Source organism: Nannobrachium achirus, assembly GCF_963921795.1.
Source record: "Nannobrachium achirus genome assembly, chromosome: 3".
NCBI lineage: Eukaryota > Metazoa > Chordata > Actinopteri > Myctophiformes > Myctophidae > Nannobrachium > Nannobrachium achirus.
In genome coordinates this window covers 35,652,811-35,673,151 of record NC_137812.1, presented here as the reverse complement: position 1 = coordinate 35,673,151, position 20,341 = coordinate 35,652,811, and the positions used below count along the sequence as shown (strand labels likewise).

Below are 20,341 nucleotides of genomic sequence, written 5' to 3'. Positions count from 1 at the left end.
AACACACTGACCAGTGGAGGAACTCGTGTATAGCTGTTGACCAGGGGCAGTCGGGAAAGACTGATGACGATGTTGCGCAGTGTTGGTGTGAGGAAGGCGGGGATTGCACTGTTCCTATGGTGACCCAGCATCAGGACGCTCTGCAGGCCCTCCACCAGCTCTGCCATGATTTCACACGCACGCTGCTCACACACGTCTGCAACACAAAAACATTGCAAACATGCAATCAGTCACAATGTACTGCTTTATTACCAAACACAGGAGTGCTTATACTCTATTCCCGCATTGCATAGAGGACAACAAATTTACTTGGAAATGCTGGGGAAAAAACAGGACACAGCATTCTCAGAAGAAATGAATGAGTCCGTTTGAGGAAGAGGAAAAAACCAGGCACATTCTCATTCATTTCTAGCGAGAGATAACCGTGTCCTGCAAACAATGAAAACAACAATTTCACAGTAGTCTGTAGTGGTACAGTGGTTGTATTTGGCCGTGGACACCCATCTGAAAATAATTTGTGCCAGGGACCCCCATAAGAGAAGATTTATATTGTATTTTTCTAACGCTAGTTTTCCAAAATTGTTCAAGATTTTTCAAAAAAGACAAAGCATAAAATAGGGTTAAACTAAATTTAATTAAACTAAATTTCGCTGGTGACTTCCTGGAACCCTCTCAAAGACCCCCGTGTCCTGGACACTACGTTGAGAACCACTGGTCTACAACAACGATACGGTAGAGTTACTTTCTTCTGCACTGTAGAATAAATTGCTTTCTTTTGAGCTGAGTGCTTACTGTCAGCGTGTGGCGAGTCCACCTGGTCCTCATCAGAGTCTCTCTCCACCTCCATCTTCTTCTTCTTCTTCTCGGGATGCAGCAGCTGGTCTCCAGGACTCACAGCCACTGGGGCACACAAAGTCACGCACAGAGGATTGAAGTTAAACACAGCGTGTCCACACCCTTACTAAAGGATTACTAATGCAGCATTCCAAGTCGACTGACCACGATACATCATAGAGGGCCGACCGCACATGCAGTCACGCACGCATACAGTAGGGCAGTAGTTTACCCATTTAGAACGAGTACACATTATTGTGTATTATTATTTTATGCTTTAACTATTGAAAAATAGCAGATATACAAGCTCACAGCGCGGCACCGAGTGCCGCGCTGTGAGCTTGTAGATCTGCTATTTTTTTTAATCGTGAAAATTAGAATTTTGACCTGATTCTATAAGTGTCTTTTGAATCCTTCTACGATCTTTTGAAAAACCTATGTTTCTATGTCAACAATCTGGCTAGCCATCGTCAAAGAAAAGGTCCTTTTCACTTAACTGGAGCTCAGTTTGTCTGTTCTTGAGAGACTACTATGTCAGTGGTTCTCAAACCTTTTCATGTGAAGGACCCCCAAAATGACAGACCCGCATCTCAAAATATTTTGTTCCAGGGACCACCCAGAAGCAAAATTTGAGTTACAAACGTTCGCTTTAAAAATACATATATTCAAAGATTTGCACACATTTTTTCACAACTTTTTCAAAAATAGCAGATCTACAAGCTCACAGCGCGGCACTTTTCACAGGTTAAAGCATTCAATAATTCTAGGCCTAAATGGGTTAAGGGTTGCAAACATTGATGTACAGTAAAATAAATGGCAGCTCCGTCACCTGCAGTAATGATGAGGCGCAGACAGTGGACCAGGGAGCAGGTGTGTGTGGTGTACTGCGGCATGGAGAGCTTGTTCCACACGCAGGGCTGCTGCAGGGCCAGGCAGAGACAGGAGAGAGCCCACTGGATGTCCACGCTGAGGGGCAACGAGTCCTGGAGCAGACGCCACACCACCACCTGGGCAAGCACACAGGAAGAGAGTATAGGAGGGAGAGAAGGAAAATGAGAAACTATGGCTGAAAAACAAACACATCGTTTTGAAGGTACTGTACTGTATGTTTTAGCTTTTAGGTTGTTTGGTCCATCCCTTCGTTGTCCATATAATAGTGTTTCGCAACCATAGTGAAAATCACTGCTCTAAAAGCTCAGAACGCATTGCGAAGCAAAGTGTTTGCTAATTTTGAGAGATTTGAAAGTCTGTATGGGATTTATAAATATTTAACCTATGAAAAGTATTAACAAGAGCATGTGACTAATAACTAAAAGGGATCCATTGCAACACATTCTTTTGTCCATTTCCAGAACAGTAATGGTTTTGGACATACCAGGTTTATGCCTAACAGTGACGACACGAATAACAAGTTAATTTGCATCTTTGGTTATGATTAGGAATAGGAGCTTCATCGACTAGTCGATTACTATAATAACAACTAGTCAACACTGTTGGCTGTAGTCAAATTAGTCTAGGATGTTTTTTCATTATTATAGAAATATAATATAATGCAGTGGCAATATATCTACTGCAGATATGCAGCTGTGGGTCCTGATGTTGGGTAATTGGTTTGCTTAATATATGTTGTCAAACAAATCATAGTTACATACATGACATTGCTACAAGAGACTTGCCTCTACTCTCAATGTTGCTGGTGAGATTAATACGGTAGTTTCACAAGTTATATAAAATTGATCTTGTATTTCAAACAGTTGGATGTAGAAAAGAGTTCCACTTTCCTTGCAAGACAGCAGTCTGTTACTGCAGTCAAACCATGAGTCAAATAGTACTGTATCCCTGTACCCCAGACAAGCTTGCAAGGGGTTTAGTCAATGGTTTAATCAATCATGCTTCATTTATAAACAGCCTTTCTGAGCCAATTCGATGTCTACATTATTTAAACCTTTACTTGTATTTGATGAGCGTTAATCATTGATATCGAATAATAGATATATAAAATATATATCTACTGCGACTACTACTAATGGGAGTAGGTAATGACTACTAAAATGCAAAAGTCGTGAATGCCCTAGTTGTACCTCAGTGGCAGTGCAGGTGAAGGTAGTGATGAGGTGTTCCTTATCAGATGGAATGTGTAGCGAGGAAGGCAGCTGGCCAACATTCAGCAGATACTGGGACAGAGCCCTGCACAATGACAGTACCCTGGGGAAGAAACCTGCCTCCCCTGGAGCGCGCACACACACACACACACACACACACACACACACACACACACACACACACACACACACACACACACACACACACACACACACACACACACACACACACACACACACACACACACACACACACACACACTTTGAAAGTGCAACTCACAAATTGTATCGGAAAGGATGACATTGCAAATTCATCTGAACAGTTAATAAAGTCTGCATTCCACATTTTAATTGAACCCTCCCTTACCGTAGACTTCAGCCAGTTTGTCCCAGTAGGGCTCAGGCTGGGCCGGGGGCAGAAAGGACTGGTGCGGTAGCGGGAGTGATTCAGTAACTCCCGCGAGCTGATCCAAAGTCACCTGCAAGGCCGTTTCCAAAAGCAACGAGCCCTGACCTCGTATCAACCTCTGCACCCCCATACTGAGGCACGGACACAACAGGCCCAGGTTGAACTCCTGGGACAATGTGAATAAAATAAATATGTTTAGCTTTTAAAGTAGAGGAGAAACATGCAAGGCAAGCAGATGTGCAAGGGAGTCATTATGTTCTTTACCATATGTGCATGAATTAAAACTGTACATCTGCGTGTGTGTGTGTGTGTGTGTGTGTGGGCACGTGTGTGTGTGTGTGTGTGTGTGTGCATTACCTTGCAGCTCATGATACTTGAGAGGTCAGAGGGAAGTAGTTTGGTCAGAAGTTCTGTTGTCTCCAAGAGAGCGCCGTCACCACTGAGACAGCTCTGAGACTTCACCAGAGCTACATACCATTCCTTGAGAAAATATGAACATGAATGCATAGTCAGGCTCAAGAGTTGACTTAATTCTAAAAGCCCTAACCTTAATTTCACATGTTCCCAATGCTAACTTAACTCTGAGCCCAACCATAAAAGTCCGGGTATAAGCATTTTCCACACTGCATCTCTCTTTTGCCTCACCTTATCAGGAACGACCAGTTGAGGTTTGGGTGGTGGGTCACCATCCAGGGGGTGTGATGTCACAGGAGGGGTTGGGCTGCTGGTCTCTTTGGCAACAGTGGCTCTGAACCTGTCCAGCAGGGAGTAGAACCTTTGATGCCTGAAATAGAAAGAAATAATGATAGGATATGACATCAGCATTTAACTTCTGGGTAACAGGCACCATTGGCAAGGCCATCTAGGTTGTGTGCATAGTTGGCCAGCCTGTTTGTTTTTCCGTTTTTGGCACCCTCTTGTGAATAAAATAAAACACTAACAGAAAAGGCATGACAGATGAAAAGCAGGAATCATAATGCTCAGAAGAGAGAGATCTTGATGTTAAATGTTACCTCTGAGCCAGGCCACTGGTTTGTAAGTACTCCTGGATCCTGTCCAATTCCTCCATGGGCAACTGGGCTATACTGTTCTGGAGGAGCAAGGGAAAGACAGAAATGTAGGTCAGTAATACATTACATTTAAACAGAAAGCCAAGAAACCACATTCCCAACACAGACTCAGTTTAACACAGATATACTCTTATAGCTGTATTTACTGTATAAATATGAAAGTAAATAAACACCCACCTGTAGTGTTTCAGCCAACAGCATCTCCACCCTGCGACACGCCAGTGTGTCCACCATGCGCGCAAGCACCCTAAAGGGAGTACCGAGTAGCTTGTCCACATATAACATCAACAGAGAGCCGGACTGACTGAGATGGATGCCTTCCAGACACTGAAGGGTCTTCTTTAACATGGTGGGCTATGAATTAAGTCAGGGAGGACATAGCAAAGGAGTAAGAGAGAGATAGAGAGAGCGAGGGAGACATGTGGGCAGAGAATGATGTGGAAGGAGTGAGGTGGAAAAAGACATTAAAGTTAGATTAGATTTACTCAGCAAGAGTGTTAAGGTAAGATTCTTGAAATGTGAGTGATAGACAGAGACGATGCACGAAACAGTCCCTGGACTTAATTCTTACGGTAGTCACAGTAGTGTCACAGCGGGACTGGATGGCCTGGATGAAGAGGCCGCTGGCGGCCGTGTTACGGTGCACCGCACTAATGAAGTCCTGTACCGGAGGCTCATGGGAGAGGCTGATGAGGTCACGGATGTGGTTGACAATGAGCCAGGTCAAGTGCTCCGAGTCGTGGAGGTTCTGACACTGCAGGAATGGATGGGGATTCAAAATGAAGACCATGATGTTCACAGCTAAAATAAACGACATGATTATTGCTCGCAAAGGGAGAATTCATTCACTATGTTAAGGCTCAACCCCATCTCTAACCCATTTCAATGAAGATGCAAATTGACGCCAGATTTCTTTTCCTCCTCTCCCTTGGCCTCCATACACACATGTATGTATATTATAAGCTACAAAAACACATTGAGCAGCAGCTGACTAGACTCAGCACTCTAATGAAGTGGTGAAGTGTCAATTAATCATGTGATCTTTTTCCACCCCCCTTCTCTCTCCCTACAATTTCTGCTTTTAATGGGGGGAAAGTGTTCTTTTTAACCCAAGCAAATGCAGATTTGTCTGGAACCAGGCTATGTCGCTCCCACAGGCGGACGCATGCTCGATCACATCAAAGACCGCATGAACAACACTTCAAAAGTGTCTGTTAATAAACACATTTCCAGGGTCTCACCACATAGTCGCAGAAGAGAATAAGAGCTCCCCTGCGTACAATCTCTCTGTTGACCATGGCCAGCCGAGACTCAGGTTTCTCCTCTTCGCCTTCCCCAGAGGAGTGGGGGCTTAGCAACTTGGTACATGACAGACTGTGTCTCCTGGAGGAGAGAAGGGCGAAGAGTGAGAAGAACCAGAAAGGGAGGCTGAAATGTAGATATTGTGAATGGAAGGAAAGGTTTCAAAACGTGTGTGTGTATGGGCGTGTGTTTCTCACAATCCCCATCCTTACTTGGGTGTCTGGTGCACCTCAGCCCACCAGGAGTAGTTGGTATAGTTGATGATGAGGAGGACTTGGCACCAGAGCAGGACCAGAGAAGGGTGGGTGGTTGTCAGACACTGCACCAAGGCATTCAGGCCCTCCAGGGGGTAGAAGGAGCCAGCCTCTGAGCCAGGCTGGCCACCGGGCCCCTCGGCCTTGAGTAGCCGACTGGCTGCAGCAGTGATCCTACGGAACATTCCTGAAGGGAAGAGAGGAATTAGACAGAGGGAGGGAGGGAGGCTTATGGGAAAACACACTAAGAGCATATTTTCGTCCATGCCTAACCCTTATCCCTAAACCTCTTTGCCTTTTTTACAATTTTGAAAAACATTTTAAAATACTTTAAATAGCCAATCTACATCGACATGTTGTGAGCAGCCATTTGAAATATTTAAACATGTTTTTCAAAATAGTAAAAAATGGCAGAAGAGTTTAGGGAGTCTCATTAGGTATTTATCAAATACGTAATTGTATAGCACTAGTCTTTCTGAAATGAGAGCATTTAAAATACAAAACAGTTTGGCAAAATGAATGGAAGTTGTGGTGCATCTTCTGCAAGTAACTTAGTAGATAAAGTGATTGCTCACCACTTTTGAAGATGTGTATGAGACACATGAGCAACGTGCCCAGCTGCTGGCAGTAGAAGGTATGCTGCTGTTCCGTCATGTCAACTTTGACCTGTCTAGAGGAGACATCATCTAACAACACTCCTACCAGTTGCAAAAGAAACCTGAAGGCAAGGAGAGGGTTAAGGAGACAAAAAAGGGACAAAGTTAGGGAGGACCATTATGTGATAATAGCAATGTATAATACTAGAGGGTCGCGGCCCGAAGGGCCGCTCACATCTAGTAAAAAAAAAAAAAAAAGTAAAAAAAAAAAATTTGAAAAAAAAAAGTTTAAAAAAAAAGGAAAAAAATTTAAAAAAAAAAACGTAAAAAAAATTTTTTTTGGGGGGGGGGGGGGAACTATTGTGGCGGAACTATTGTGCCGCAGCGCACGTTTCCGGTCGGACATATTTGACCGGCGGACTATTTTATACAGAGGCAAAATATGAGGGTAATAACGAATACAACTGTATACAGAGGTTTGGAAACGACATCTTGCAAAGGTGACATGGGTGTTTGAATTTTTAAGCTATATTTAGTACATATGTAGTACATCTTGGCCAAGTGGTTTGGTATTTAAGTTAGCGATACATGACCCGGAAGTAGATCACTTACTCTTTTGTAATTTAAAGATGATTCACGTTTCAAGAGAAAGAGGCAGAAAGTAGAGTTCTCAAATTCTGCCCGAACCAGACCCGGCCAGGTAGGGCCTAAAATGTATACCAATTAGTCAGGTTGTGTGTGGGCCGGGCCTTGGGCTCAATGAAAAACTATTTTTTCATCCCAAACTCATCCCAAATTCATCCCAAACCCGACCCGTCATTTTTGGGCCGGGTAGGGCATAAAATGCATGCTAATTAGTCGGGCTGAGCCAGGCCTCTGGCCGGTCTAGTTAGGGCCCAGTTAGGGCCGGGCATTAATTTTCAGGCCCGCTGAGAACTCTAGTAGAAAGGCAGAGAGTGGAGAGAGTAGATAAGAGAAGGGAAGGACGAAAAAGACAAAACTGTCTTTCATTCTTCATAATTCTGAAAAAGTATAGATAGAAATGAAAATAAACACCAGCGTCCAGCAGCACTCACCTGGCGAATGTCTCCTCGGGCAGGGCACGTGGCGTCTCACCATTGGTCTCCTGGTTGCCGAGGGTAGCCGGGGGAGGTTCCAGGGGGGAGGGGTTCTGCTGACGCAGGCTGCGGATGGTGTGGCAGGAGAGGAGGTGGGGGGAGAGGGACAGCTCGTGGACCCGAGACAAGACGATGTCCTCGGTGGACTGGGAGATAAGCACCCTGAGCACGGCCAGGATGCCGGACACCCACAGCTGGACTGTCGCTACGGATAACTGGTGAAGAAGAGGTTGTTGTTCTTTCAGCTTTTTTGGCACATTTTCATGTTCTCATGTTTACATTGTAATAGACCTGGGGTCTTCAACAGGGGGTCCGGGACCCCTAGAGGGTCCTCAGAGTGACTACAGGGGGGCCACCAAATCCTCGCATCCCTATAGTCTGAGGAGAACTTTAGCCAAAAATAGCAGATCTACAAGCTCTCGTTGAGAGCTTGTAGATCAACTATTTTTGGCAAATAGGTTTGGTGTAGAAGTAAAAAAGAGCAGACCAAGTAAGAGTGAAAGGTCAAGTTTACAAAGTATCGACAATTTTAGATTTTAAGTGGTTAAGTGTCAAACAAGTCTATGAATGCTGCAAGGCGTTGAGAGCTTGTAGATCAGCTATTTTTGGCAAATAGGTTTGGTGTAGAAGTAAAAAAGAGCAGACCAAGTAAGAGTGAAAGGTCAAGTTTACGAAGTATCAACAATTTTAGATTTTAAGTGGTTAAGTGTCAAACAAGTCTATGAATCTATCTATGAATTTGATGAGAATCTCCATCACACATTTATACAATATGTAGAGAGGGGGTCCCTGCTTCATCTCCCTCTCAGCTAAGGGATCCTTGGCCTGAAAACATTGAAGACCCCTGTAATAGACAGTTAGTCACCCAATGTTTTCTTTGTAGAAACGGACCAGAAGTGTGTTTGTGTGTTGGTCTCACCATGGTGGCCGGGGTAGTGAACATACTCTTGAGCAGCATGTCCACAGGCCTGAGAGAGGAGGGGGCCACGGTCTCGAACAGAGTGTTTAGAACTCCCAGTGCTTCAGGAGAATCTAGGTGCATCTGTGGAGATGTAACACATTTTCGTACAGGAAGCCGTTAAGAACAGGAATAACATTAATTACACACAAACATCTCCATGCTGTAAAGAGAAATACAGAGATGGCAGGGGGAACCATCATATTACATTACAGTATATATGAACTGGCATTACATGACATAAAACCATGAAAACTAAGAAAAGCAATGGAAACACATAGTCTCACATCATTAAAATGTCATATACATGCCATCACCTGCTGCTTGGCAATCATGGGCAGTATAACATCAGCGATCTGTCTGGATAATCTCTTCCACTTGTCCTCATTCTCTTTGTGACACTGCTGCAGGACTAGGATGAACATCTCCAACACCTGCACTCCAAATAAACACACACAAAGATCACTCATTAAAGTACCAGTAGGTCAGGTGAAAACTATTCCCAGTATGACTATGGAGTTAATGACGGGGTAGAAACTAAGTGTGGGTGTGTGTGTACCTGGTGGTACTGAATCAGTCTCAGTAGCATAGAGACCACCACCTCTTTCTGCGTGTCCAGCTCCTTCCCGGCGTCTGCCTTGTTGCAGCCCCTCAACACAAACAGGTCATGGACGATTGGCTGCAGGGCTGGGATGGCTACAGAGGGATACAGCAAACCATTAGGGCGTTAATCTATCGATTACTTTTTTTGATTAACCAAGTGCTGCACGCATGCACGTTGCTTGTGTTGCTCTCACCATGTGTGACAGCCTTCCTGCCGCTGGCCATGATGCCATCACACAGCTGGATGATCTTGGGGATGCTGATGATCTGCTTGGAGTGGTAGCGTTCATACGACAACAGCACCAGGAAGAAGAAGATGCTGGGAACAATGGCCTCCGAATCCCTGCAAGATTACACACACATGTTCACTGTCATGACACAGAAAGGCCAAGCAGACAATCCAGTTCCTCCCTACTGGCTACAAAGTAATGAAAATAACTGACCTGAACTGACCAACTTCAATGTATTCAAACTGCTTGAGCACAAAACCTATGAAGACCTGAGACAAAAGGACACGTGTTGTATATTGAGTAAAATGGATCACAGAAATGGTTGGTATGTGTACAGCAGTGTTTCTCAAAGTGGATTCCAGGGACTCTGTGGGTTCCTTTAGGGGGCTCTAAATTGACCGATACAAGTCTCTAACTCTGACAGTGTACACAAGGGGAGACCTTGACATTTGAAAGTTTGAGAAACACTGGCGTACAGTATGTACTTAATGTGTGTATATGCTTCACCTGGTCTGAGTCCAGTAAGCAGTAGTTGACACGGAGCTGCACCAGTTGGGCTAGCAGATCCAGGACCTGCCTCTGCAGGGCCACTGAGGTGCTGGTGGTGTACTGCTTCAGAGCCTTGATCACCAGCGGCTCAAACAGACGGATGTGGTTGTGGATGGCATTCTGTGGGGGAAAAAAGTTTTAGTGACACTTCACTTCATCAACTGAACCACTGGGAGAGAAAAATGTAATAGTTTTCTCTGAATTCGAATTTAGGTTCTAAACAGAAAGTTACAGTTTGCAGTCTTCAATTACGGAATGACTCAGCATTTTTAAGTGATGTGTCCCCTCGTCAGATTTCCAGGGATTTGTTTCCCACATAGGCTTTTTGATTTATGCAGAAAATAAGGTCTAATGTGGTTATGTGTGCAAAAATTCCACTGCCAATTCAATCTGCCGTGGGAACCAATGGCAGACGTAGCAGAGTTGGCTTATAAAAAATATATCATCGCTAGAACGCCATTTCAAAAAGCGAGATTAATATTATCTGACCTTGTCTCCTCTGTGACGCGTCACATTGGTGATACTGGACCTCAGTTGGTTGGACACTTTCTGCATCACATCAAACCATCTGGAAGAAGAATAAGAACACAGTCAGTCAGTGATGTTTTCTGTGTGTCTGTCTGCTCTTCAAGTCACAATATCTACCACCACCCACCCAGAGGTGTCCTGCTCCTGTTCGGCCTGCACCATGTTGCGGAGGCTGGCATCTGCCAGGGCCTGGGTGAAATGTGTGTAGGGAGCCATGAAGCAGTAGTGGTAGAGGCCTGGTCGTAAGCTGGACGAGCCCAAGCGGAGGGCTTTACCCTGGGAGCGGCTAGGCCCACTCAGGGCCCCCTCATACTGGGATGCAAGATTGGTGCCAAACAGGGTCTTCAACAGCTACGGAAAGAGAACAAGCCAAGCCAAATACGGCAGATATGAAGTTAGAGAGAACACAGGCATGAGTCAGAGAACACTAAGCGAAGTTCTATGTATACATTGAAAACGGGTCTACCTATCATATCATTCAACCAGCATGATTCTCTGGCCTAATCTTGGATTTACTCAACTTAAGACAAAAATCAAACAAGCCAGTCCCTTTCGTAAATTATCCATGCATAATCCTTATAATTAAGCTCTAAATATGCTTTTTCTCTATACATTGCTGTATCCCTTCATGAGTATCATATAGGCAATAAAGATGAGTATAACAATGTATGGCACCATCGCACAGGGAACCCAGAGCCTTTAAAGGCCCTGTCGGCAGGAACCACAATCACTCTGTGTGGAGTCATATTGGTTCCTGCACACTGCTCAGTGCTGGAACCATAGGAAGACTGCCACACACAACCATGACATTACACTTACACACACACACACACACGGCAAGCTGTGCATATCGTATCACTGACCTGTTGTACACAGACGGTGGACATGGTTGGTTCTCTGGAGAAGCAGGCCTTGAGGTAGCCTAGGATCTCTTCCACACACTGATACAAGATAGATTGTACAGTACCAGTCAATTTAATCAGTAGAGTTAATGCATTGCCTTCTATTCAAGCCATATAGCAGTTTGTCATCGTCAGGCGGAAACCTTGTTATGTTTCAGGAAATGGGAAGAAATAACCGGTGTTCCAATGGATCCATTGTAGTTGTATTTAGTCACAAGCTCTTATTAATACTTTTCATTGGTTAAATAAAATATGTATAAAACCCACAAGGAGACTCAAGCACTTTAAACCTGCCATTTCTATGTTGGGCATGTCATTGTAAGTGAAAATAATTGTATTTTCAAAAACAGAACGAAAGAAACAATCTACAAGGTCACAAGCTTGTATATCGTCTAGTTTTAACTTTTGCTATGTTTGTGTGACACTGTCATACAGTACAACAAAACATGATATAGGGCATTCATTTATGGACAAATATGGAAATACGGATATACCATTTTTCTGCCCAATATTGACAATCTGCTGGCATTCACACACACCCATCTATCAATCCATTCAACCATATGCCCACCCACTTACACAAATCATTTTGGGCATTACTTATATAAACTAGCACTTGGAAAATTGAGAGCTTAGAAGAAGACTAATCAGATTAGTATTACCTTGCCAATATCATGGAGAGTAGCCAGCTCCAGTAGCTGAGACAGCACATCTAGAGTGGAGCGCAGGAAGCTACCAAACTTCTCCTGGTTGCTGTGGAGGTCCAGTGTCACCTAATGGACACGAAACACACAGAAAATAACAATAAATATATAACAACAACAATAATAATCTATCAATATATTCCAGAAATCTGTGTCCGTCTGTATGCGACCGATTGACTTCAACTTGGCTTGCGTGTCACCAAAAACCCAGCGGCGTACAGTCCTGAGCGCGAACTTGGGAAGCCGTGTGGGAAGCCACATACAACTGTTGCAATGGATATTGTACAAGTTGTTGGGCATACATTCCCAAAATGTTCCCGAATGTTGTAGTCCCCGAGTACGACCAGCCCACATCAGTCTAGGGTCTAATAACAGTGAGGCATCCATATTAATCTTACGTTGACCTCGAACATCATAAAGATGACATCGTATGGTAGGATGGCGGGACGGTAGGGCTGAGATTAAGAATTCACAAAATGTGAAAGATATTCACAAAGATATCTCAACCTCTGTAAATTATTTGGGAATTCTCTTCCATGGCCTAGAAAATTGGCACCGATAGATACAGTGGTTTGTGAGATTATCCATGGAAAGATAGACACACAGATTCTCTTCAAGAGGGAGCCATGCGGTAAAACACATTAACCAAATTATCCTGATTCTGGGTCATAAGAGGGGAAAGTCTACAAGTGTAGAACGGCAATTCTGCCTATCTGACATACCCAAGTAAATTGGGTTTAAGTGGTCAAACTCTGTGTCCACATGTACGGTATGTGTTCTGACCTTGTAGTTGGTGTGAGTGGCTTTGAGGACATCATAAAGCTTGAGGTAAGGGGGCAGATGGTAGAAGTTGCCCAGGGTTGTAGACTTGTTGATGGCTGTGGACCCCGTGCTGCTGTCTGCTGGCCTGCCTGCTCACACAAAAAGACACGCTCTGAAATCATCCGGAATCGATGTTTCTGAAGGTTTCTCCAAGTGTGTGTGAGTGTGACTATGTGCACACGGACCTGCGTTGGCCTCGTTGCCCTTCTTTGGGCTCATGGGAGCGGCACTGGGCTCGACGGTCTCTTTTTCCTTGCCTTTCCTGCGAATTGGACTGAGGGATGGGGTGTTGGCCAGTGAAGGCAGGGTGGCCTAGAGGAGAGGGAACCACACATGAAATTCTTCTTAACTCATTGAGTGCCTATCCCGAATTAGTTCGGGATATATTATCGCATCCCAGAGTGCCTATCCCGAACTAGTTCGGGATATAAAAAAAAAAAGAAAAAAAAAAAAAAGAAGAAAAAAAAAATTTTTTTTTTTTTTGGACCCCATCAAATCTAGTGAACATGATTTCAATCGCGATTTTGCATGTTCCACCCCCATACAACCCCATCTAACATACAGGGCAGCCATGTTTGTTTACATAACATGTAAAACATAATGGCGATTATCTCAAGAATGCCTGAACGGATTTCCAATCGGATTTTTTTGTTTGAAAGCTGTGAACAAACTGCACAAATCCACTCCAATGCAATCCAGGATTGCATTGGATTTTTTAGAGCTCATTCTTCTCTGTTTTTTTCCCATGCATGAGGTGTGCAAGGTTTAATCATGGCTAAGTTGACGAAAATAAGGCTTCTAAAATGCTTGGTAGCCAATAGCTAACTTCAAGCTAACTTCATCCTCTTCCTGTACATGCACAAAGGAAAGTGTTCAGGCAAGTCATGGCTGCAGGGCTTCTGCATATACCGGCATATCTCTATGGGATTTTCTATGGCCACTGGGCGCCCTCTAGTGGTGAAAGGGGTGGCACTAAATGAGTTAAGAAGTAAAACCTTCAGTATCAATTTAACTCTGAGGGTGCACAAATGTAAACAAATTGACCTGTGGTTACATTTTGTACATTCTCAAATGGATAATTAACAATGAAGAGTTAACCGTGTGAATTATGTATTGATATTTTTAATTAAGTTAATTACCGGTATTCATCTTTTAATAGCTCCATAAATGTGTTCTGTTAATAACAAATACATGATCTGCATGCACGTAGACTTGTGCGTCACTTTGTGCCGTATTACGAGCTTGTAGATCTGCAATTTTCTTTTTAGTCTTGATAATTTGTGCAAATCTTTGAATACAAATACTCTTTTAAAGCTAACATTTCAAATCTTTGCTTCTGGGGGTCCCTGCCTGCCTGGAGCAAAATATTTTGAGATGGTCAGCGGCCAAAATACATATAATTTAGGGGGTCCTTGACAAGGAAACGTTTGAGACCCACTGACATAGCAATATTCATTTTTCAGAAAACTATTCGGATTTAGAAGACATTTGTAGAATCGGCCTCAGGTCTTAAAAGGTTAATACTCTTATCAGCGATAAAAACCCTAACCCTAACCCAAAATCAACAGGACACTTGGTAAAGATCCAAAACCTTACTAGAGCATTATCTTTACCTTGACTGCTGGCCCAGGCGGGGTTTCATCCAGAACATGGGCACAGATGTTGAGGATCTTGAGCAGGTGGGAGAACAGCTGCTCCACCATGGCCACCAGGGAGCGCTCTGACAGGGCTGCCCAGGGCTCTTCCGTCTTACCCGGGACTCCTGCTGTGTTGGCGTTGCTACCACTGCCTTCCTCCTCTCCAGCCCAGGGGCTGCGTAAGCAGTGAGGGGCTGTAGCTGAGGGCAGAGTAACACCAGGTTAAATAGGACAGGGTACGAGCATCGATCTACAAGCAACACGTTGCAACACAACGGGTTGTGAGCTTGTACATCGGCTACTTTTGGTGAAGAGATTTGGTGTGTGTGTGGACTACTCTGAACCAAGTTGACTAAAAAAAAAGAGGGTGCCAAATAAAAAGTTGGGATTGTGAATTCTACTCTTTTTTTTCGAAATAATTTTAAATCTCGACGATACGATTATCGTGAGAGAAAGGATAATTACGATTATGGTCCCATCCCTGCTTACCGGCGAGCATGTTTCCAGCCAGCAGCAGGGCGTCCTGGTGTGCAGACAGGTCCAGAGGGAACCAGGCAGAGGAGAGCAGGGACAGCACCATGTTGGCCATGCCCACCGTCAGGGTCCTCCTCTCACTCTCTGCTGCTGTAGGGCTGGAGGTGGAGGCCGGAGCACTGCTGGGCTGAGACAGACTGGAAGGGACAGAGAGAGGATTTCATACATAAGAGAGAGAGAAGGGATAAAGGAAACACATGTAGAAATGCATTAATGTGTAACCACTAGGTCTGTGTGTTTAATGCAGCGGTTCTCAAAGTGGAGTACGAGGGAACCCCCAGGGGTCCTTCAGGAAGTAAACGTTTACACACCATTACATTGTTCAGCTATTTAAAAAACTAGACGATATACAAGGTTCTAATGCGTCACAGAATTTGTAGATGTGATATTTTTGAAAAATGTAGACAAATACTGTAAAGACATTCTATTATGGGGGTCCCTGGCACTTTTTCCCTGGCGTTTTTTCAAATGAAGGTGGCCAAATACATATAAATTTGAGGGTCCTTGACATGAAAATGTTTGAGAATCACATATTTAATGTATTTTTGCAAGAGAGAGAGAGAGAGAGAGAGAGATAGTGTGTGTGTGTGTGTGTGTGTGTGTGTGTGTGTGTGTGTGTGTGTGTGTGTGTGTGTGTGTGTGTGTGTGTGTGTACCTGAGGGTCCTGCCCCTACTGCGGTTGATGCTTGAGCGTGAAGAATAAGCAGCACTGGAGCTGACATAACCACAGTGCCAGCCAGCGCTCCAGGTGCATGCTGGGAAGGTGGAGGTCAGGAGGCACAGTGCCTCACAGCAGCCAAACTACAGACAGACAGACAGACAGAGAGACAGACAGACAGACAGACAGACAGACAGGAACGCACACGCACACACACACACACACAGACAGACAGACAGACACACACACACACAGGGGTTATCCATCATATAAAATGAAGTACCCAAAATCCAATGAAATACGTAAACCATAAAATGTGTTGCTCACTGTTAGGGCTCTGGAGGTAGAGGAGGTGAGGGCGTGGGAGATGGCAGCGATGACTCTGGACAAGTTGTTCTCTATGGTAACGTCAGACACACTGTGGGAAAAACTGTAGCCTCGGTATGTCCTGGCGAACACACACACACACACACACACACACACACACACACACACACACACACACACACACACACACACACACACACACACACACACACACACACACACACACACACACACACACACACACACACACACACACACACACACACACACACACACACACACACACACAGAGAGAGAGAGAGAGAACAGACTTCATATTGTTTCATTTAACCAGTGCAGTTAGTGACTTCAGCTGGAAATAAGTCTTTCTATATTTATTTTTATAATATTAGTTTCACCCCGTTTTCTCCCCAATTTAGTCGTTAGGCCAATTAATTCCTCCCCACACATACTGTATTTGTGTGTGCTGTCATTGCTGTTGTAGCCTCAGGAACCCAGGCGCTTTTTGTTTTCTGTATTCTGTTGTATCCTACTAACTCACCTGCCAAAGAGGAGCCAGATGTAGAGCCATCGGTTCTACTGCTCCCGCCCAACACTCCCTGCTGACGGCTTCTCTCTCCCAAACACCAGCCACCTTGGTGGATTTGAACCCACAACCTCTGTGGTGGTGGGCTTTACCACTGCGCCACCCGAACGCCCTCATTCTATATTTCTAATCTATTGCTGGAGTGTGTGAGAGTATATTCAACCATGTGACAGCACGTACCTGGTAATGGTGCTGACAGTGAACTGGGAGGGTGGCTGTGTCTCATGCATCAACAGCTGCAGGTACACAGAGCTCTGGTCCCTGGCAATAGCAACCACCGGATCAGCCTGGCCCTGGTCACAGTCATAGAACAACCTGGAAACCAGCCTGGGGAGGGGGGGAACAGAGAGAGGACAGTTGGTACACCTTATCTCTGGAGTCATGCAATGAAGACGTCAGACTTTTCATATGCCATTCTAATGGGTTATATTTGACTTCCAAAATGTGAGGTCCCTGGAAGCTTTGAGGAACTGACATTTCTAGTTTAGATCTGTATAAACCTGTGGGCCGAGACTACTGGCGTACCTTGACAGCGCTTCATTGATTGAATACTTTATTATTAACAAGTTTGAAGACAATACAGGAGGAGTACAGTAACAAAACTAAGTTAGAAGGATTAACGTAAAAAAGCCCTGGGGGGGCTTGTTTCCATGCTGTGTGCAGAGGTGTAGCGGTACCTGCTGACGGCGGAGGCTGCCACATGTCGCACTCTGGGGTCGTCATCTCCCAACAGGTTAATGACCACCCCGTTCAGCACCCTGTCCTGTAGACACAGCCGCTGGACACAAGAGAAAGGGGGAAAGCAAGTTAGAGAAACACACACAGGGACATACAGACACGCTGCCAGTTGTGTACCGTCCTGTGCACAAAGATCTGACAGCACACCAAATGATCTCCATACCCATTGTAGGCTTTATAATGAAATAGAATAGAAGAGGTAGAATGGAGTTGTTACCCCTGTGTAGTGATGAGTTCCTTTGTGTAAAGTTTCAGTTTTCCTCTCCAGGAAATTCACTAACCTGAGATGAAGAGAGGAAAAAATTACAATTACAATCTGATAAATAACATATATTTAAAAAACGATGAAAGCATAATGATAATGAAACACCAGATCACACTTGGCTTTATGTTCTCTGAGTGTAGAAGTGTCTCACCGGAAGTCCATCTCAGCCAGGGTCTCCAGCAGCTCAGTCCTAACCAGCCAATAGGAGCAGTCCCTCAGGGCCAGTAGGTCAATCAGCAGCTGTAAGCCCAGTTCACTCAGAGTACTGCTGCACACGGTCATGATGCAGTGCTGAAATACACACACACACACACACACACACACAGTCATGATGCGGTGCTGAAATACACACACACACACAGTCATGATGCAGTGCTGAAATACACACACACACACAGTCATGATGCGGTGCTGAAAAATACACACCCAACATTGAAATCTCACACACACGCCATGCAGAAGCACGTAGTGCAAGCACATACTGTACACACACATGTTGACGCCTGCCAGCCTCTTACCCTGACTGCAGAGCAAGCCATCTTGCAGGTGACTGAGGACTCGTCTTTTAGAGTGGTTTGTAGCAAAGGCATCAAGTCCACCAGGGACAGAGGGTTACCTGCAGGACAGAGGGATGAGGATGGAGGAAAGGAAAAGGAAGAAGAAATGTTTTATGTTTATGTGAAATTACACTTTTTACACTAATCTGGTTCATTTTCTAATTTTATATCATCTCAATTTAACCACTTAAACCCTCTATATTTAGTAAACCAATATTACTTGACTGGGGTCTGCTTTGTAATAAACTTGACCTTGAGCAGATCTACAAGGTGAATAAGAGTTGCGATGCTGAAAAGATGAAAGTTCCAATCCCAGAAAAGGATGCTATGGTTCAAGTGGTTAAAACAACCACACACACACAAACACACAGCACACACTACTGACCTGTTGCGCTCTGCACACTGGCCAGCCAGGTGTGTATGTTATAGCGTGTTTTGGTGAGTGCAGCTTGGATAATGGCTCCACAGAGGATGGCAGTGGCTCCTCTGATCTGAGGGTCCCCGTGTTGCACAAGGCACAACACATCACTGATATACTGCTGCTCTGCAAGGAGACCGAGGAGAGACACAGGGTGAGCAACAGGGCTTGGGTGGAGACACGTTTATGTGGACTTGTATAAAATAAATAAATGCTATCGGTCTTTATGTCTCTATGTCTAAAAATATGTCTATATGTCATGTGTAACTGTTATACATATGTAAGGGTGGGAAGTCACTAGACATCTCCAGAAATCTCCACGATACGATTATTGTGAATGTTTTTTATCACGATAAACGATAATAACGATTATCGTCCCATCTCTACTTTTCAGTGTGGTTGTTTCTTGACACTAAAGTCCATACCCTCTGCAGGGATTAGACATGCTAGTCCATACCCTCTGCAGGGATTCCGTCCAGCGGCTCCAAGTACAGGGAGTTGAAGAAGGCCTCAGGGTGCAGCGCTGCTGCTGCCCCAATGCAGCTGACCGCCAGGGCCTTGACGCTCACACGAACCTCCTTGTCGGGGATCAAACCTGGAGAAAACAACAGCAACACAAATATTACGTTGCTACTGTAGGATGAATATGAAGGCCATGGACGAAACGTTGCTAATTAGTTAGCAAACCGCAGAGCAGACCTATGTTAAAGTTCTGTGGCTTTATTATTTATGGCAAATGGCAGAAATCCATCTCCTCTGCAGACTAACTGCTTCCTTTACACTCTCACCATTCTTCTGGCCTGTCAGAAGGAAGGAGGCAGCAAGAAGCCGTACGCAGTGCACCAGTGGCTCCGCCCCTTGGTCCGTATAGTGGCCAATTGGACCCTTTATTCTTGACGGCTAAGAGACAGACGGCACAGTTAGCCAATTAGATATGAGACAATTCTAGTACTTTTGCCACCCTCACTTAATGCAGTGGTTCTCAACCTTTTCAGGCTGTGACCACCAAAATAATCATATTTTAACTGGGGACCCCCCACCCTGACGAGCACTAAGATGACACGGTTCTATTGTGAAAATAGCCGATCTACATGCTCACAACGCCTCGCGCTGCGTGGCGTTGTGAGCATGTAGATCTGCTATTTTCACAATTTCTGCCTATAATATTTGACAATTTGTCCAATGTTTAATTTGTCATTTTAGAGGTATTAAAAGGTCCTTAAATTGTCACTTTAGAAATGTGCAAATACCTTCTATACACTTAAACTTTATGTTGGGTTATTCACTGTTGAGTAATGAAACAATGTTTCACATTAAGTTAATCATCTGGGGACCCCCCAAAATAATTTGGCGACCCCTCTGGGGGTCCCGACCCACAGGTTGAGAACCTCTGACTTAATGGAAAAGGGTGCATTTATATAGCGCCTTTATCACTTACACTTCAACATTAACAGTGTGTGTGTGTGTGTGTGTGTGTGTGTGTGTGTGTGTGTGTGTGTACCTTGTTGTCCGGTTCAGGTTCAGTAGGTTCTTCCTTTGGTATGAAGCGATCCACACTGCTGTCAGAAGCCTGTCTGTTGTGACCTCGACCTTCCAGGAGATGAGGCTTGCTTAAAGCTATAAACACACACCATGCAGTT

At 44.5% G+C, this 20,341-nt stretch overlaps 1 protein-coding gene across 4 annotated transcripts in view; it reads right to left on the bottom strand.

Annotated features, from left to right (window-relative positions):
- Nucleotides 1-20,341, bottom strand: part of htt (huntingtin) — a 55,224-nt gene that overhangs the window by 11,429 nt on the left and 23,454 nt on the right. For all 4 annotated transcript variants that reach the window (XM_080720959.1, XM_080720961.1, XM_080720960.1 and 1 more), the window contains exons 13-51: nt 20,203-20,318; nt 19,490-19,601; nt 19,159-19,296; nt 18,669-18,827; nt 18,245-18,342; nt 17,878-18,017; nt 17,679-17,742; nt 17,401-17,501; nt 16,904-17,050; nt 16,138-16,258; nt 15,808-15,953; nt 15,108-15,289; nt 14,595-14,818; nt 13,167-13,293; nt 12,943-13,070; nt 12,118-12,228; nt 11,417-11,494; nt 10,681-10,904; nt 10,515-10,593; nt 9,984-10,145; nt 9,690-9,745; nt 9,441-9,589; nt 9,203-9,339; nt 8,961-9,077; nt 8,605-8,727; nt 7,644-7,900; nt 6,547-6,689; nt 5,930-6,158; nt 5,657-5,798; nt 4,987-5,169; nt 4,593-4,769; nt 4,359-4,435; nt 3,991-4,129; nt 3,703-3,825; nt 3,304-3,511; nt 2,916-3,061; nt 1,664-1,841; nt 793-900; nt 12-196 (exon numbers count right to left, since the gene is read on the bottom strand). In XM_080720959.1, coding sequence (XP_080577085.1) covers nt 12-196; nt 793-900; nt 1,664-1,841; nt 2,916-3,061; nt 3,304-3,511; nt 3,703-3,825; nt 3,991-4,129; nt 4,359-4,435; nt 4,593-4,769; nt 4,987-5,169; nt 5,657-5,798; nt 5,930-6,158; nt 6,547-6,689; nt 7,644-7,900; nt 8,605-8,727; nt 8,961-9,077; nt 9,203-9,339; nt 9,441-9,589; nt 9,690-9,745; nt 9,984-10,145; nt 10,515-10,593; nt 10,681-10,904; nt 11,417-11,494; nt 12,118-12,228; nt 12,943-13,070; nt 13,167-13,293; nt 14,595-14,818; nt 15,108-15,289; nt 15,808-15,953; nt 16,138-16,258; nt 16,904-17,050; nt 17,401-17,501; nt 17,679-17,742; nt 17,878-18,017; nt 18,245-18,342; nt 18,669-18,827; nt 19,159-19,296; nt 19,490-19,601; nt 20,203-20,318 — 5,534 coding nt within the window. The remainder of the gene's footprint in view (nt 1-11; nt 197-792; nt 901-1,663; nt 1,842-2,915; nt 3,062-3,303; nt 3,512-3,702; nt 3,826-3,990; nt 4,130-4,358; nt 4,436-4,592; nt 4,770-4,986; nt 5,170-5,656; nt 5,799-5,929; nt 6,159-6,546; nt 6,690-7,643; nt 7,901-8,604; nt 8,728-8,960; nt 9,078-9,202; nt 9,340-9,440; nt 9,590-9,689; nt 9,746-9,983; nt 10,146-10,514; nt 10,594-10,680; nt 10,905-11,416; nt 11,495-12,117; nt 12,229-12,942; nt 13,071-13,166; nt 13,294-14,594; nt 14,819-15,107; nt 15,290-15,807; nt 15,954-16,137; nt 16,259-16,903; nt 17,051-17,400; nt 17,502-17,678; nt 17,743-17,877; nt 18,018-18,244; nt 18,343-18,668; nt 18,828-19,158; nt 19,297-19,489; nt 19,602-20,202; nt 20,319-20,341) is intronic.